Consider the following 17,382-nt stretch of genomic DNA (forward strand, 5'->3'; position numbering starts at 1 on the left):
AGAGAATACATACATTTTAGAAGTCTATTATAAATTAAGTTTGAAAGTTAATTAAAGCACAATTTCTAAACTTATTGAGTTACTTGTTTGGTCATTGTTTCTAAAGTAAGAGTAGCTATTTGCAAGTCTATTTACTTAGATTGTACACAAAAGATAAGCAGTCTGCTTTCATGAAGGACTTTAGAAATATGACTGTTGAGAGGCAGAACTTTGAGGATTTGGACAATTTTAAGTTAAACAATTGTTTAGCTCCTTCGTGAGCCATCACCTTATTGTGGTGGAGGGTTTTGTGTCGCGCAATGATCCTGGGAACTAAGTTGTCTGGCTATCTGCTCCTGGCAGTCACCTATGGCAAACAGGTCCAAAGTGAGGGGCATGACAAAGCATGTCTCAAAGGACCGCTTATGTTGAGAAAAATATTTCAACTTGGGTATCCCTTGCCCAGGCCTGGAGTTGATGGCACATGCCTGGTGGTTGGATTTCTACCCATGCAGCCCAAAAAGGAGTCACCATCTGTGGGAGGGGTCAAAGGGAGTAGGGTTAGTGAGCTGGGGTTTCGAGAGTGGTTGAAAACTCTTCTACTCTAGAGCTGGCCATGGTGAGAAGCGCAGAGCAGTTGTGGAACACTTATTGCTTCGCGACTTGGTGCCTGCACAATGGGGATCGCGCCGGTGGACGAGAGGGTAGATAGCCTCTCTGCGTCTTTGGGTTGGGAACAGGTCCCTTAGTTTTGTTTGTGCCGATGACCCAAACAGCAGCTAAAAGTATCCACCCTTTTTGGAGGCCTTGAAGGGTCTACTGGAGAGCGCTCCCCCTTGGGACTCCCTCGTTCTTCTGGGAGACGTCAATGCTCACGTGGGCAATGACAGTGATACCTGGAGGGACGTGATTGGAAGGAACGACCTGCTCCTTTGTGAACCTGAGTGATGTTCTGTTATTGGACTTCTGTGCTTGATATGGATTGTGGATAACGAACACCATGTTGAACATGGAAAACAACAAAAAACAAAAGAAAAGAAGCTGAAGGACCTGTCAGACCTGAAGGCTCTGTATACGGGTCTGTACCAGCAGATGAAGGCGACAGGAGTGAAGCATAAGCATGTCTATATTTTGGCGCCGGTAAGCATTAGGCCACATATGATGATTGACTTTGTCGTCATGTCATCATATTTGCAGCCGCTTGTTTTGGATACTTATTACCACCTGGTGGTGTGTTGGCTTTGATGGTGGGGGGTGGGGGGGGATGGGCTTGGTATACCTAAACATATTGTGAAGTTTTGCTGGGAATGTCTGGCAGAATATCTCTCAAACAGAGTTTAACTCCCACTTTCGGCAGAACGTCGCCCACGTCCCAGTCTGAATGCATCATGTTCTGTGCCTCCATTGCTGAGGCGGCCAATGGGACCTGTGGTCGTAAGGTGGCTGGTGCCTGTTGTGGCCGCAGTCTTGAAACCCGCTGGTGGACACCAGTGGTAAGAGATTGTTGTAATTATGCTTTTGAACTCTGAAGACAGCTGACAGGTACCAGCTGGCCAAGCAGAACGCAACTTCAGCGGCCGCTGAAGCAAAAACTCTGGCGTGGGCGACGTTTGGGAATGCAACAACCTCCAAATGGCTTTGAGGAAATTGTAATCCGGCATCCAGTGTCTCTGAAAAGGAAAGCAGTGCACCATTAACACTGTGTATAGTGGAAATGAGGTGCTGCTAACCTTGACTGGGGATGTTGTGATGCGGTGGGAGAAAGACCTCTTTCATTCCATGACACACCTTTCATTGAGGAAATAGAGTCCAGGGACTCTGAGGTGGGCTCTCCTATCTCTGGGGTTGAAGTCACTGAAGTGGTTAAAAAGGTCCTTGGTGGCAAGACTCTGGGAGTGGATGAAATCCACCCAGAGTTCCTAAAGGCTCTAGTTGTTGTGGGGGTGTCCTGGTTGACACGCTTCTAAAACATAGCGTGGACATCGGGGACAGTGCCTTTGGATTGGCAGACCTGGGTGGTGACCCCCCTTTTTTAAGAAGTGGTGTTCCAACTACAAAGGAATCACACTCCAGCAAGGTCATTTCAGGGATGCTTGAGAGGAGGGTCCATCAGAAGGCCGAATCTTAGATTCAGGAGCAATGTGGTTTTTGCCCTAGCCGTGGAACAGTGGCCAAGCTCTACACCAGGGCGGTCAAACTCATTTTTGTCATGGGCCGCATTGTAGTCATAATTTCCTTCAGACGGACAATATGACAATGACAATATTACAGAAATCCCTCGTTTTTAGCTGGGGTTACGTTCCGAAAAGAAACTGTGATAGGTGAAATTTGTAAAGTAGAAACCTTTATTTCTTTTAGCATTATTATACAGGTATAACATTGAAACCAAAGGACAAAACTTGTATTAAGGCCCAAGCATTTGTTTAACAAAGAGAAGTAAACCACTTCTTCCAGATAACTACAGTAAAATAATAATTTTAATCATCAGTACGTACTATACAGTGCGCCTCTGCGGCCTGACTCCGCTCTATAATGTCTTTTTCATCTGAAGCCATAACACAATGCACTGTGAAAAAAAATCCATGAAGCAGTGAGGCCGTGAAAGGTGAACCGTGATCAGGAATCAGGAATCAGCTTTATTGGCCAAATTTGTGCATGCCAAACAAGCAATTTGACTCCGGTTGATCTCAGCATCTGTACAACATTTAAGTAACTCACAATATTCAGGTGTCTAACAACATTTAAGTGGCAAGAACAGGATATTACTGCCCAGTGATGTCTCTGAGGCTCTATGAGTGGTGTGAGTTCATCAGAGCGACAGCCTGGGGAAAGAACCTGTGTCTGTGTCTGCTGGTTTTGGCGTACAGCGAGCGCTCTGTAACCCCATCCAGAGGGGAGTAGTTCGAACAGACTATGACCTGGGTGAGAAGGGTCTGTAGAGATTTGCACGTTTCCTGGTCCTGGACAGGTACAAGTCTCAGCTAGATGGGCGGTTGGTCCCGATGATCTTTTCCGCAGTCCTGATTGTCCGTTGCAGTCTGTGCGTGTCTTGTTTGGTGGCCGATCCAAACCAGACAGTGATGGAGATGCAGAGAATAGACAGGATGATGGCAGTGGAGAAGGTCTTCAGCAGCTCCTGTGGCACGTTGAACTTCCTGAGCTGTCTCAGAAAGTACAGCCTATGCTGGGCCTTCTTCCGGACAGAGTCTATGTGGCCGGTCCATTTCAGGTCCCGAGAGATTGTGTATCCCAGGAACTTGAAGGTGTTGAGGGGTGGAAGTGGCGAAGGGTCTCTCCTGAAGTCCACTGTCATCTCTGCAGTCTTGAGCCGGTTCAGCTCCAGGTGGTTTTGGCTGCACCAGTGGACCACCCGCTCCACCTTCTGTCTGTGCCCAATCTCGTCAACGTCCCGGACCAGTCCGATGAAAGTGGTGTCGTATGCATACTTCAGGAGCTTCAAAGAAGAGTCGCCTGAGGAGCAATCATTGGTGTAGAGAGAGAAGAGCAGTGGGGAGATTACGCACCACTGGGGGCACCAGTGCTGGTGGTCCGGGTGTCGGATGTGATGGTCCCCAGCCTCACATGCTGTCTCCTGTTGGTCAGGAAGGTGGTGATTCACTGACAGGTGGAGGCAGGCACCGCGAGCTGGACGAGGTTCTGGTGTAGGATGTCGGGAGCAATGGTGTTGAACGCCGAGCTGAAGTCCACAGAGAGGATCGTGACATACGTTCATGGGGTGTCTAAGTGGTGCTGGATGTAGTGCAGTCCCATGTTGACCCCATCATCCACCAACCTGTTTGCCCGGTAGGCAAACTGCAGGGGATTGAGCAGGGGGCCCGTGATGTCCTTCAGGTGACGCAACACTAGCCTCTCAAAGGATTTTATGACCACAGATGTCAGAGCGGCAGGTCTATAATTATTCAAACCTCAGTGGCCTAGTGGTAGAGTGTCCGCCCTGTGACTGGAAGGTTGTGGGGTCAAACCCCGGCCGGGTCATAACAAAGACTAAAAATGGGACCCATTGCCTCCCTGCTTGGCACTCTGCATTTAGGGTTGGAATTGGGGGGTTAGATCACCAAATATTTCCCGAGCGTGGCACCGCTGCTGCTCACTGCTCCCCTCTCCCCCAGGGGATGGATCAAAAATCATATGGGGATGGGTTAAATGCAGAGGACAAATTTCACCACACTTAGATGTGTATGTATTGTGTTGGTATTTCGGGGTCAGCACTAGACTGGTTTCGTTCGTATCTATCAGACAGGACGCACCGAGTGGTCCATGGCAATGCGTCCTCTGAGCTCTATAAAGTTACGTGTGGTGTCCCACAGGGATCGGTGCTAGGACCACTTCTATTTAATATTTATATGACTCCGCTTGGGGACATAATACGTAAATATAATGTTAGTTTTCAATGTTATGCGGATGACACCCAATTATATATGCCATTATCAATGACAGATCCGCGGGACTGTTGTAATCTTGAGGCATGCCTTGCAAAGATCAAGCAATGGATGTCTCTCAACTTCCTTCGTCTGAACCCAGATAAAACTGAGATGTTGATAATTGGTCCAGCTCGTTATCAACATTTATTTAAGGAAACCGCTATAACTCTGGATAGCCGTATTATCACTCAGAGTGATACTGTAACTAATCTCGGGGTAATATTTGACCAAACGCTCTCCTTTCAACAGCATATTAAAAATATAACCAGAATAGCATTTTTTCACCTTCGTAATATTGCTAAGATTCGCCCAATCCTCTCGACCAGTGATGCCGAAATTATTATACATGCATTTATCACGTCGCGCCTGGACTACTGTAATGCATTATTCTCTGGTCTTCCCAAGTCCAGCATCAAAAGTCTACAGTTAGTGCAAAATGCTGCTGCGAGGCTGCTCTCACGGACAAGAAAATTTGATCACATTACCCCAATATTAGCCAATTTACATTGGCTCCCGGTCCATTTAAGATGTGACTTCAAAGTTCTTTTGTTAACCTATAAATCATTGCATGGCTTAGCGCCTTCATATCTCGTCGACTTAGTTGTTCCTTATGTTTCGTCTCGTAACCTTCGTTCGCAAAGCGCTAGTTTTTTAGTGACACAGAGGGCCAAGAAAATGTCTGCAGGGGCTAGAGCATTTTCCATTCGGGCTCCAGAGCTCTGGAATGCCCTGCCAATGGATATTAGAACTGCTACCTCAGTAGAAACATTTAAGACACGTTTAAAGACGTATTTCTATGATGTGGCCTTTAACCTCTCCCCGACCCCACTCCCCCACCCCTCCCCGGCTGTGGAGGTGGTTAGGTGACACCCATGCTGACGATGGCTATCTAGATTCTCGTGGACCAATTCACCATGAGGGAACTGCAGTGGAATACCCTCCTGGAGGACACTGCCAGGACAATCGAAGGCACCTCCGACAGCTCTTGGCTTTGGCCTGGGCATCCACTTTTTGGTTTCCATATGATGTATTTTATGTGCCCTCTTTGCATCCATTGCAGCCTGGTGATCCTGAAAGGGGGATCCTTCCATCTGTGGTCCCTTCTCAAGGTTTCTCATTTTTCCCCTTGTAGGGGTTTTTTGAGTTTTTCCTTGCCCTTTTGGGAGCCTAAGATCAGGGGATGCTTTGAGAATTATTGTCAATTGATTGTCTATGTGAAGCCCTTTGAGACTGCTTGTGATTTAGGGCTATACAAATAAACTTGACTTGACTTGACTTGACTATGTGACGATGATCATTGGGACTTGGGACTGGGACTGTGATGGCGGGCTTCTTGGCCACCAGTACGATGGTGGAGCATTTGAAGCACAAGGGATCTGTCCAAAGGTGGGTGCCAGCTGTTCAGCACAAACTTTCAGGCAAGAGGGCGACACGCCGTACAGGAGGGGGACACGGAAGGGATGACTGTATATAGAGTATGACTAAAGTCCCCCAAAAAGTTAAAGTCCCAATGATCATCGTCACACACACATCTGGGTGTGGTGAAATTTGTCCTCTGCATTTAACTAAAAACTGGTTTAAATATTGAAAAAAAAGAATGCTAATAAAGTTTTCTAGCAATTTTTCAGTTTTTTTTTTTAAGTAAAAACACGTTAATGAACACAGACATCTGTTTCCTAATTTATGTGAGAAACATGATTAGTTTCTTCAAATCGATGAATACCATTGATAAAAAGGACATTATTAAAGGGGAGTTCAGCAAATTTGTTACTTTGGAAGTGTTTATCAAATTGGTAGCCCATTGCATTAATCAGTAATCAAGTAGCTTTCAGTTTTAAGGTTGGTGACCCCTGTGCTTCATGCTACAAGCTTGTAACTAAGTTTGACTGCATTGTCCGTCTTACAAAAATAAATGGTGAGGAATTGAAACAAAAAATATGTCACATGGCTTCATTGAGAACGAAAAAAATCAGCTTTTTAATGAACTGAAATAGAATGATGAACTTTGTCTGAACCTTTTGCCTTTCCGAATGATTAACTTTGTTTGAACCTTTTACCTTTCCTTGACCCTGAAAAGTTTAACCATTCAGTTGTTGAAACTTTCCAAATGGTGTGGAAACATCCTTGTTTAGAAAGTCATCTAAAATGCTCCACTAGGTTTTATTACCACGACCTCGTAAAACAATAAACTGGGACCCTCTGCACTGATTAACCATTTGCTGAGGTGACCACCAAACATGTCAAATGTCACCCCCACCCTACTTGTTCTCAATAAATATGCTCTTGTAAGAGACTAACGGCAGAGTCTGTTCGAACATTGCTGTACCTACAGTAACGGACTAGCTCCACTTGCAAGTGCTTAAAGGGCATACTGTCTCTCGTGTGGTTCTTGCAAAATAAGTTAGAGTCAGAACATCTCTAACATTTTGGTGCCGTGACCCGGATTCCAACATACCCACTGCTGATCGACGGAGGACGACGTGCTGCATTGTCGACAAGCCAGTGTCCATTAGGAGGACCTGGTAAAGAAAAGACCTGGCAAGAAAATTATTCGCTGGGCCAGCATCTTAGGTCTGCCACAACAGTGGATTGACGGGATCCGGCAGTGCAACGAACCAGGGGACAAGTAAGTTAAAGCCCTAAAATTGTGTTGTTGTGAAACGCGTAAAGTGCACAAAATATAGCTTGGGTTGAAGTCCCAGTGGAAAGAACAGACTAAGAAAAACAGCTTCCTTTTCGTTCGTCGAAGATGTGCGTAGATTCTTTTTTGTCTGTTCTTCCAAGCTCCGGGATCTGGCTTGGGTTGGAGTCCCAGTGGAAGGAACGTGCTAAGAAACTAAGTAAAACAGCTTCCTTTTCGTTCATCGAAGATGTGCGTAGATTCTTCTTTGTCTGTTCTTCCAAGCTACGGGATCTGGCTTAGGTTGGAGTCCCAGTGGAAGGAACGTGGTAAGAAACACAGAGCTTCTATATTTTAGTTAAATCTGAGAGATTGAGTTGGTTAATTTAAAAAAAAAAAATCTGATTAATTCGCCAGCTGTTTTTTTTGTGTTGAGTTTCTTTTTGGATTGGTGAATTGTTCTATCGGGAACATTAGGAATAATTAGGATAGGGATTGTGTTGAGAATGGTATATGAATGTTGTGTGGAGGACTTGAGACCAATGTGATGAAAAGACTCCTCTTTGGTGACTGTGTGTGAGATGCAAATGAGCAGGGATGAATGATTTCCTGAATGAAAGGAAAATATTGGTTGAATGGTTGAATGTTGGAGACTACTATGGAAAATTAGTGGAGCAACTTTGACAAAAGAGTGATTTTGTGCAAGTTACATGCTAAGAAAACAAAAACAAAAAACCCAAAGAAAAAGTTGCTTTTGGATTGCTAATTACTAACGAAGCTATGAGGAGGTGGTGTGGGTGCTTCGAAGGGCACACGCTTATGCGCTTCGCTGACTAGTTAATGTTTGTTTGACTGAGATGGAGGATAGGGAATTGGCTGAGCTTCCTGAAGAACTATGGACAAAGGGCCCATCTGATGTAGGACTTTTAAAGTCCATTCCCCCAGTAAAGATCAAACCAAGATCAGAGTGGCGTCCAAGAGTTAAGCAATATCCTTTAAAACAAGAGGCAATAAATGGGATTGCCCCTGTTATAAAAGACCTTTTGTCAGGAGGAATCATTAGGAAGTGCTTGGATTCTCCTTGCAAGACTCCTGTTTTTCCAGTCCAAAGGGCCAATAAAATTGATTGGCGAATGATACCAGATTTCCGAGCAGTAAATGAAGCAGTACAGACAGGAGCACCTAATGTGCCTGACCCACACACGCTTCTAAACACTTTTTAAGGCAGCAGCAATTGCGACACATGGGCCTTGCCATGTGTTGACAGGAGGGATGAGGTCCATCATACATCAACAATTCACTACCTTTGGTTTAGATGCTTACTTGAAAAAAAATTGTAAAGCATGTCCTGTTTGTGTGAAACATAATCCACAAGGAAACATGAGAACTAAGAGAGGCTCATTTCCAAAACCGTCAGGACCCACAAAATGGAAGATGTGTCAAATGCAAATTTACTGCCGCCTGATCTTCCTTCCCAACAGGTTGACAACCCCATCAACCCAGGAGACTGGTTCTACATCAAGGTCATCAAAAGAAAGAACTGGGCCAGCCCACGGTGGGAGGGACCATTCCAAGTCTTGCTGACCACCCCCACGGCAGTAGATTGCTGAACGGCCCAGCTGGATTCACCTCAGCCACTGCAAGTTGCAGAGAGTGCTGGACCCCTCATTCGGAGTGGTGGGGAAGTCCGACTTCAAAGGGGCTTCATCGGTTAGGGTGGGGCGTCTCAATGGTGAAGAATCCAGCGATCCCCACTCCGCTAGGCGAGGAGATGTCCCGGTGTCTCTGCCATCCTAGTAGCAACGGAATTCCATATGCCAGGTGGATTCTATGCTGCGCTGTGGTTGGAGTGTGCTATGGTTTGTGGGCTCATCTGAATGGACCAATGGACAGTGTCATTCGTGGAAGAAGATGGTCAAATGATGAGAATTTCGAGGACTGGTCATGGGACCCAGAAACCCATACGAAACCAACGCTTGTTCCCAGTATGTGAAGTTCACTGTGAGAGCTCACACACAGGAGGGATGCTATGTGTGTGTTCCAAACTCCCCCCTTCCAGGGTTCCAGCAAGGAAGCAGATCCACCATCGACAGCGTCCCCACCCCCAGTTCAAATAGAGGCAGAATAATCCTCTTACCCCTTGGTGGCCAGGTAGTCTACCCTGGCCACTGAAGACTGAAGACGACAACTGCGCGGCAGACATTTCCAGGTTCTCCCCCGATGAAGCAGTGCTGCAAAGGGGGTGAGAATTGTGCTCACCCTCCAACAGTGGGCGTGCCAAGCCCCCGACGGCTGAACAATCACGACCAATTTTTGTCTTGACTGTTGTTATTGGTAACATTCTGGTCGCCTAAGGCAGAGGGACCGTGTGAGACCTTTCCTGCATTATAACATCTTGCCGCAGGTTTTTCACTCACACACTAAAATTGATCTACGTAGATGCGTAGATGATGTTTAGCCGAGCATGTTCTACAGAAACCTAATGATTTGACCATCGAAAATGCTTCGCAAGTGATGGGTACAATGATGTGCTGTGTCTGTGTTTTGATTTCTTATTGTTTTTCTTTCTTCATTATATTTTCTTATGTTTGATTGATCGGGATGGGCATAATCATATGATAAACAGGAGGGATATGTTGGGGTTTATAAACTATCTTGATCGTATGATTATGTTGGGATGTAGACTAGAATGATGAACTTTGTTTGAACCTTTTACCTTTTCGAATGATGAACTTTGTTTGAAGCTTTTACCTTTCCTTGACCCTGAAACGTTTAACCATTCAGTTGTTGAAACTTTCCAAATGGTGTGGAAACATCCTTGTTTAGATAGTCATCTAAAATGCTCCACTAGGTTTTATTACCACGACCTCGTAAAACAATAAACTGGGACCCTCTGCACTGATTAACCATTTGCTGACGTGACCACCAAACATGTCAAATGTCACCCCCACCCTACTTGTTCTCAATAAATATGCTCTTGTAAGAGACTAACGGCAGAGTCTGTTCGAACATTGCTGTACCTACAGTAACGGACTAGCTCTCCACTTGCAAGTGCTTAAAGGGCATACTGTCTCTCGTGTGGTTCTTGCAAAATAAGTTAGAGTCAGAACATCTCTAACAGGCAGTTTTCCTCGAAACTGTTATGTTGTGTCTCATAATGGTGTTTTATGCATGTGCTTTTAGTATTTCAGTAGAAACTTATTGGGAGATATGAAGAAAAATGACATTGGTCATTCAATTTTGAGGGGTACTACTTGCTCAAATTTTTAATTTTTTTTCCCTCAATTTTTTTGAATTTTTCCCATATTTTGAACTTCCTCCATTTCTCATCATCTCATTCTTGCTGGGTATCTTTCCTCTGCTTTTTTTTTTATCTCTGTATGGTCTGAGCAGTTACCTCCTGAGATGCAAACATCATTGTGTGAACAAGATCAGGTGGGACAGGTTAACTTCTATGTAATTGGTTTGTATGTTTCATCACTTCTGTAAAACCTGTAATTCTGCACCGTTTAAAATAGCACTTGACAGGTCTTGAAAATAAACTTTTATGGGTAGTGAGGGTTCTAATATAAAACTCAACCTATCAAAGTGGCATGTGGTAGTGACAGTGTCACTCAGCAATAATGAAATACATCTATAATTGGTGCGTTGATCTGTGTTAATGTCAATCCCTCTACTCTCACCAATCCCTGTATTAATATTCAGTGTTGGTTGATAAGAAGGCAGGTTTGCAGCCTTGCTGAAGAAAGTATACCAACCCATCAATGATGAGACTTCCATATGTAGCCCTCTTGTCACAGACAGGACAGATCCATGTAGGTTTCTTTTCATTCATCTGTAAGTAGAGGGCAGCATCGAAGCACTGAAGATGAGAGCAGGTCACCGCCCTGCATGGGATCGTTAATCGCATCTTACCCAACTGGAGGAAAAATTATTAAAGATTAGTCAAATTGAAATAGGTAAAAACACGTAATTTTTGCAAAAGCACAAAATATGTGTTCATAATTGTTTGATTTTCATAACTTTTACATAGTATTTTATAGAAAACCAATAAAAATGAAGTTTGGACGTGGGAATCCACACAGTTTTACTTCATTTTAAAAATGGTACACACTGTGGACTTAAATACCTTGAAAATATCTTACCCCCTTGACCTTGAGCCACATTTTAGGCTGAGATAAAATATAATTTGTTTTGTGAACACCAGATGGGACACAGTCGTTCAGTCTAACAAAATTTACAAGACTTTTTAAACTTTTTTTTTTAAATAAATGTTTGAAAAGTAGGGCTTGCATAATTATTCACCCCTTTTCTCTCAGCACAATCAAGTGAGTCGAGAACAGTTGTCTGGAACCTTTATGATCAAAAGAGCCATTTTGCCTCCTCTTCTACCCCCCCAAAAAATTGTCAGGAGCCGCAAAGAATAACAGAGCTTGTACACTTCAAAAGGTTTTCATCATTTATTTGACCTGTTACAGCCACTGAATATAACAACAGAAGTGCAGTGTGCATTTGTAGGGTTAGTGAAATGAATTAAACTGTTAACTGTAGGTCTATTTAGATCCACTGAATATAACAACAGAAGTGCAGTGTGCATTTATAGGGTTAGGTAAATGTATTAAACTGTTAACTGTAGGTCTATTTAGATCCTTCCTATATTTGTGTAAAAGTAAAAACTACCCCACTTTTATATAAATAAAACCTTTTGCTGCAGCTTAGCAGGTCTAAAAATAAATATAAAATTAGGAGCGTCTTTGACAAGTCTGGTCCTCTTTGGGTTTCAACTAAGCATCTGGGGTCATGAAAGGAGCGTCCATGTCGCGGCCCCGGGAGTATTGACGAGATCAATTAGATCAACTAGATACTGCTAATCCTTTCACCACTACAAGCAAAAGTTACAAGCTACAACACAGCTACAAGCAACGCTACAAGCTACGCCGAAAGCTGCAAGCCACAAAGCTACAGAACAGAAAACAACATCATGCCTGGAGATAGACACAAAAGTCGATCTTGGAAACGAGGAACCTCCTCACGACCACATTGACAATCCTATCTGTGAACATCGAAGGTTTCTCCTCTGCAAAATGAACCATCTTAGCCAATCTATGCAGCAAACAACACTGTGACATGCTCTGCTTGCAAGAGACGCACAAAGGGAGTGAAAATAACCATACCAGGAATGGTCCTGGCCATTGAACGATTTGTAAAAACAGGTTTGGCTATAGAAGACACAGACATGTCAGATGACCATGATATCGAAGTCCTATCTGTCGAGCTAAGCAGTGCTGTAGTAACATCTGTCTATAAACCACCACCTGTAGACTTCATATTCCCCCAGCCAATCCCCAAACTACACAACAAACCACAGATCATGACTTCAACTGCCACAGTATCCAGTGGGGCTACCCTGAAATGAACAAGGATGGAGAAGCGGTTGAGGAATGGATAGATGCCAACCAACTAAGTCTTATCCATGACTCCAAGCTACCACGCTCGTTCTTTAGTGCTCGCTGGAAACGGGGCTATAATCCAGATCTCACCATGGTCACAAATAATATCGCCGGACTGTGTAAAAAGACTGTGCTGGACCCTATTCCATCAAGCCAACACCGTCCCATCGGGATCTAAATCAATGCGGCTGTAGTCCCAACCATCGTGCCCTTCAAAAGGCGCTTCAGCTACAAGAAAGCAGACTGGGAAGGTTTCACCAACGAGCTGGAAGAGAAGATCAAGAATATCATACCAGTTAGCACAAACTACGACCATTTTGCTAACCAGGTGCTGAAAACTGCTCTGAAACATATCCCCCGTGGCTGCAGAGTTGAATATATACCTGGTCTCTCAAAGGGCTGTGCAGGACCCTATGACAATTATATCAGCATGTTTGAATCAGATCCCCTCCCAGAGGAGACAACTGTCCAAGGTGAGAAGGTGAGGAAAAGCATTGCCCAAGAGCGAAGCAAGACCTGGAACGCTCTTATTGAGTCCACAGACCCTGTCAAAAAACAGCAAGAAAGCATGGACACGTATTCAGAAGCTACGGGGTGACCCTAAAGCAGCTCCTCAGCGCCCAAAAGTTACTGCCAACCAAGTTACCAACCAATTGTTTGAAAATGGAAAGAGTGGAAAGAGACAGAAAAAGATCAAGCTGAACCGCCAGAAATACATCGAGGACCCTGCATTTGCAAGACAGCTCACCATGAAAGAGCTGGAAGGGGGAATCACTACCCTCAAACCAAGAAAAAACATTGGACTGGATAACATCGCAACTGAACAGATCAAGCACTTTGGTTACAAGGCCAAGACATGGGTTCTACAGCTCTACAATGAGTGCCTGACAACACACAAGCTCCCCAACATCTGGAAGAAGGCCCACATTATAGCACTGCTGAAAGCTGGGAAAGACCCATCTGTTCCCAAGAACTTTAGACCAATCTTACTTCTGAGTCATACCTACAAGCTCTTCGAACGTCTAATCCTCAACAGAATAGGCTCCTTTGTTGACAAACACCTCATCCCTGAACAAGCAGGTTTCCGTCCTGGCAAGTCGACAACTAGCCAAGTAGTCCACCTCACCCAGTACATCGAAGATAGTTATGAGGAAGGGATGGTAACTGGTGTGGTGTTTGTCGACCTCTCAGCTGCCTATGATACAGTCAACCATAGACGTCTCCTCAGCAAGATCCTGGAGACCAAAAGAGACATCTGTCTGACAGAGCTGATTGAAAGCATGCTTGAAAACAGGCGCTTTTTTGTTGAACTTGGTGGAAAGAAAAGCAGGTGGCGAAGACTCAAGAATGGCCTCCCACAGGGAAGTGTGCTTGCACCACTTCTCTTCAACATCTACATCAACGACCAACTAAAAAGTGCAGACATACGTCACTTCATCTATGCAGACGATCTTGGCATATGTGCACAAGCCACTGATTTCGAAATTGTGGAAGACAGACTCTCCAATGCTCTGACAGAGCTAACACCCTACTATGAAGAAAACCACTTACGTGCAAACCCATCTAAGACACAGTTGTGTGCCTTCCACCTGCGAAATCGTGAAGCTAAGCTCCAACTGAAGGTCAGCTGATCAGGAACACTGTGAGCACCAAGTCTACCTTGGGGTAACCCTGGATATATGCCTCTCCTTTAAGACCAACATTGAGAAGACTAAGTGCAAAGTAGCTGCGAGGGACAACATTGTCCGCAAGCTCACTGGTACAACATGGGGTGTGAATCCACAGACCTTCAAGACAACTGCGCTTGCTCTCTGCTACTCAGCTGCGGAGTATGCCTGCCCAGAATAGGCGCGAGCTGCCCATGCCAAGAAGCTGGACCCCGCCCTAAATGCAGCCGTCTTATCACTGGCTGTCTAAAACCAACGCCTACAGAGTGCCTGTACATCCTGGCAGGAATAGCCCCACCAGAGATACGTAGACAAGCAGCAAGCAAGGAAGAGCGGCAACAACAGTCCACTGACCAAAGACATCCTCTCTTTGGCCATGTACCAGCCAAAAGCCGCCTTAAGTCCAGGAAAAGTTTTCTGAAGTGTGTCCCACCCCTCGGAACACCAAGCATAGGCAGGGAAAGAGTCACGCGGTTGGAAGAAAGACTTGACAATCTTCCACCAGAAACTACAATGGAGCTTAAGGCAAGCGAGGCACTGCCCCCAGGAGCAGACACCAACTATGCAATGTGGAAATGCCTAAATAGACTAAGATCTGGTGTTGGACGTGCAAAAGTCACTCTCGCCAAATGGGGACATCTGGATGATCGGAACGCTGAGTGTGACTGTGGCACTGAACCACAGACCATGCAACACCTCCTTATATGCCCCTTGCTGGAACATCCCTGCACAGCACCGGACTTAGCAGAGTTTAATGAGAAGGGACAGAAATGTGTTCAGTTGTGGCTGAACCACATCTAGCCAAGCCTTGTAACTAACTGCCTTGTAGCCACGATAAGGACTAAGCATTTGAATATACTAATCCCTTGTTTATCGCAGATAATTGGTTCCAAGACCACCCGCGATAAGTGAAAATCCGCAATGTAGAGAAAATATATTGTTACAATATCCATAAAAGACATTTATGAACCTTTATTGTAATTTTAAACACTGCATTGCACTTTTAAATGCATTTTTGTATGTATAAGTCAAACCGATTTTCATAAACATTCTTTAATCAAATAAATAAGAAAATAAAGAAAATACATAAGAGTAAATATATTGTTACAGTATCCACACAAGACTTTTATCAACCTTTATTGTAGTTTTATGCACTTTATTGTTTTTATACACTTTATTGTATTTTTAAACATTTTTGTAAAAATTTTGAAGTCAAACAGACTTTCAGAAACATTCTTATTTATTTAAATAAAAAAGAGTGAATATATTGTTACAATATAGACTTTTATTAACCTTTTTCAAAGTGTAAACGTGTCTGGCTCCTGTCTACTCTTGCTTGCTGGCTCCTGTCTGCTCTTCCGTGCTGGCCGACTGACACAGCCCAGCGCAAGGGCATCCGCACAAGACTTCCATCCATCCATTTTCTATACCACTTGTCCCCACAGGGTGTCACAGGCGTGCTGGAGCCTATCCCAGCAGTCATCGGGCAGTAGGCGGGGGACACCCTGAACCGGTTGCAAGCCGATCACAAGTCACACAGAGACAAACAACCATCTACACTCGCACTCACACTTAGGGGCAATTTGGGGTGCTCAATTGGCCTACAAAGGATGTTTTTGGGATGTGGAAGGAAACCAGAGTGCCGGGGAGAACATGCAAACTCCAAACAGGGAGGGTCGGAGGTGGAATCGAACCGGCACCCTCCTAACTGTGAGGCGGACGTGCTATCCAGCCGCACAATACTTTTATGATTTCATTTATATACACTCTATTGTACTTTTAAATATGTTTTATATCTTGAACACTTTTTAGACATTTTAAAGTGTAAAGGTGTCATGGCTCTGCTATTGCCATGCTGACCGCGCCCCTGCAGCCCAGCGCGAGTGCATCCGTACAAGACATTCATAATTTTATTAAACACGTTCTTATATTAATAAATATTGAAACATTTTAAAGTGTAAACGTGTCACGGCTCCGCTCCACTCTTGCCGTGCTGACCGGCTGACGCACCCCTGCAGCCCAGCGCGAGGGCATCCACACATTGCTCAGAGAAAGGCCCTGCGCTATGAGTGCTCATTGCCGGCCGCTGTCCCAAATCCTGGACGGCAGTGGGCATTCTTTTGTACGTGCGCGGCAGCTAGCCGCGCACCCGGCGCTTTTCCTCAGTGCACGCCCAGCGCTATCAGCACTAATTGCCGTTGTTCCGACTGTTTCTGCATAGGGGTGCATTTATCCTTCGTGCACGGCTGTGTCACGTCTCCGCTCTTGCCCTGCTGGTTAGCTCACACGCCCTCCGCGCTAGACCTCTGAGGCGCGCAGTGCCTATACGGAAGTGCTAACTGTCATTCCTCACCGTTTTGTCTGCTTTGACATGCACGCCTGCCACCTGAATCACATTTGCCTGACCGGCTGTGTAATGAGATGCCCGCACAACGAGAGCTCGCTGACCGGCTCATCTTATTAAAGTGTAAACGTGTCACGGCTCCGCTCTGCTCTTGCCGTGCTGACCGGCTTTATTATACTTTTAAACACTTTATTGTATCTCTAAATATTTTTAAATAGCTTTAAAAAGCTAGCTAAGCCCTTCTGCTTTGATGACGCACGATGCAAGCTCTTTGACCGGCTCGTCAGCTCTCTCTGAGGGCGGGCCCTCCTTGTTTCCTTTAAACTTTCCCCAAATAAAGAGCCTGTGTTGCATTTGGTTGTACTGCCTCGTTTGTGGCAACAAAACAAAGCGCAAATCAGAGATGCTGCTGTCCAGTCTATCCTCTGCAACTCCACTGTCTGGTTTGAATCGGCCACCAAACAAGACAAACACAGAATGTAACGGGCAATCAGGACTGCGGAAAAGATAATCGGGACCAACCACCCATCTATCCAAGACTTGTACTTGTCCAGGACCAAGAAACGTGCAAGTAACAGCTCTACAGACCCTTCTCACCCAGGTCACAGTCTGTTCGAACTACTCCCCTCCGGACAGCGTTACAGAGCACTGTGCGCCAAAACCAGCAGATACAGACAGAGCTTTTTCCCCAGGCTGTCACTCTTATGAACTCGCTTTACCACTCATAGAGTCTCAGAGACAGCACTGGGCAATAACATCCTGCTCTTGCCACTTATATGTTGTTAGTCAGGCTGTCGCTCGAATGAACTCACACCACTCAGAGAGATTCAGAGTCATCACTGTACAATAACATCCTGCTCTTGTCATTTAAATGTTGTTA

At 44.9% G+C, this 17,382-nt stretch overlaps 2 protein-coding genes across 5 annotated transcripts in view; both read right to left on the reverse strand.

Moving 5' to 3' along the window:
• pias2 (protein inhibitor of activated STAT, 2) overlaps positions 1-17,382 on the reverse strand; it is a 109,254-nt gene that overhangs the window by 24,672 nt on the left and 67,200 nt on the right. For all 4 annotated transcript variants that reach the window (XM_085908826.1, XM_085908828.1, XM_085908827.1 and 1 more), the window contains one exon: positions 10,800-10,960. In XM_085908826.1, the coding sequence (XP_085764952.1) occupies positions 10,800-10,960 (161 nt within the window). The remainder of the gene's footprint in view (positions 1-10,799; positions 10,961-17,382) is intronic.
• Positions 29-10,790, reverse strand: LOC147057632 (uncharacterized). Its single transcript, XM_085908830.1, has 2 exons — positions 3,562-10,790; positions 29-3,450 (listed from the first exon to the last, which is right to left on the reverse strand). The coding sequence occupies exons 1-2, from the start codon at positions 3,710-3,712 to the stop codon at positions 2,957-2,959; spliced, it is 645 nt and encodes a 214-aa protein (XP_085764956.1). The 5' UTR covers positions 3,713-10,790; the 3' UTR covers positions 29-2,956.

This window comes from Syngnathus leptorhynchus, chromosome 4, assembly GCF_054491065.1.
Source record: "Syngnathus leptorhynchus isolate UIUO chromosome 4, UIUO_Slep, whole genome shotgun sequence".
In the NCBI taxonomy this organism is placed as follows: domain Eukaryota; kingdom Metazoa; phylum Chordata; class Actinopteri; order Syngnathiformes; family Syngnathidae; genus Syngnathus; species Syngnathus leptorhynchus.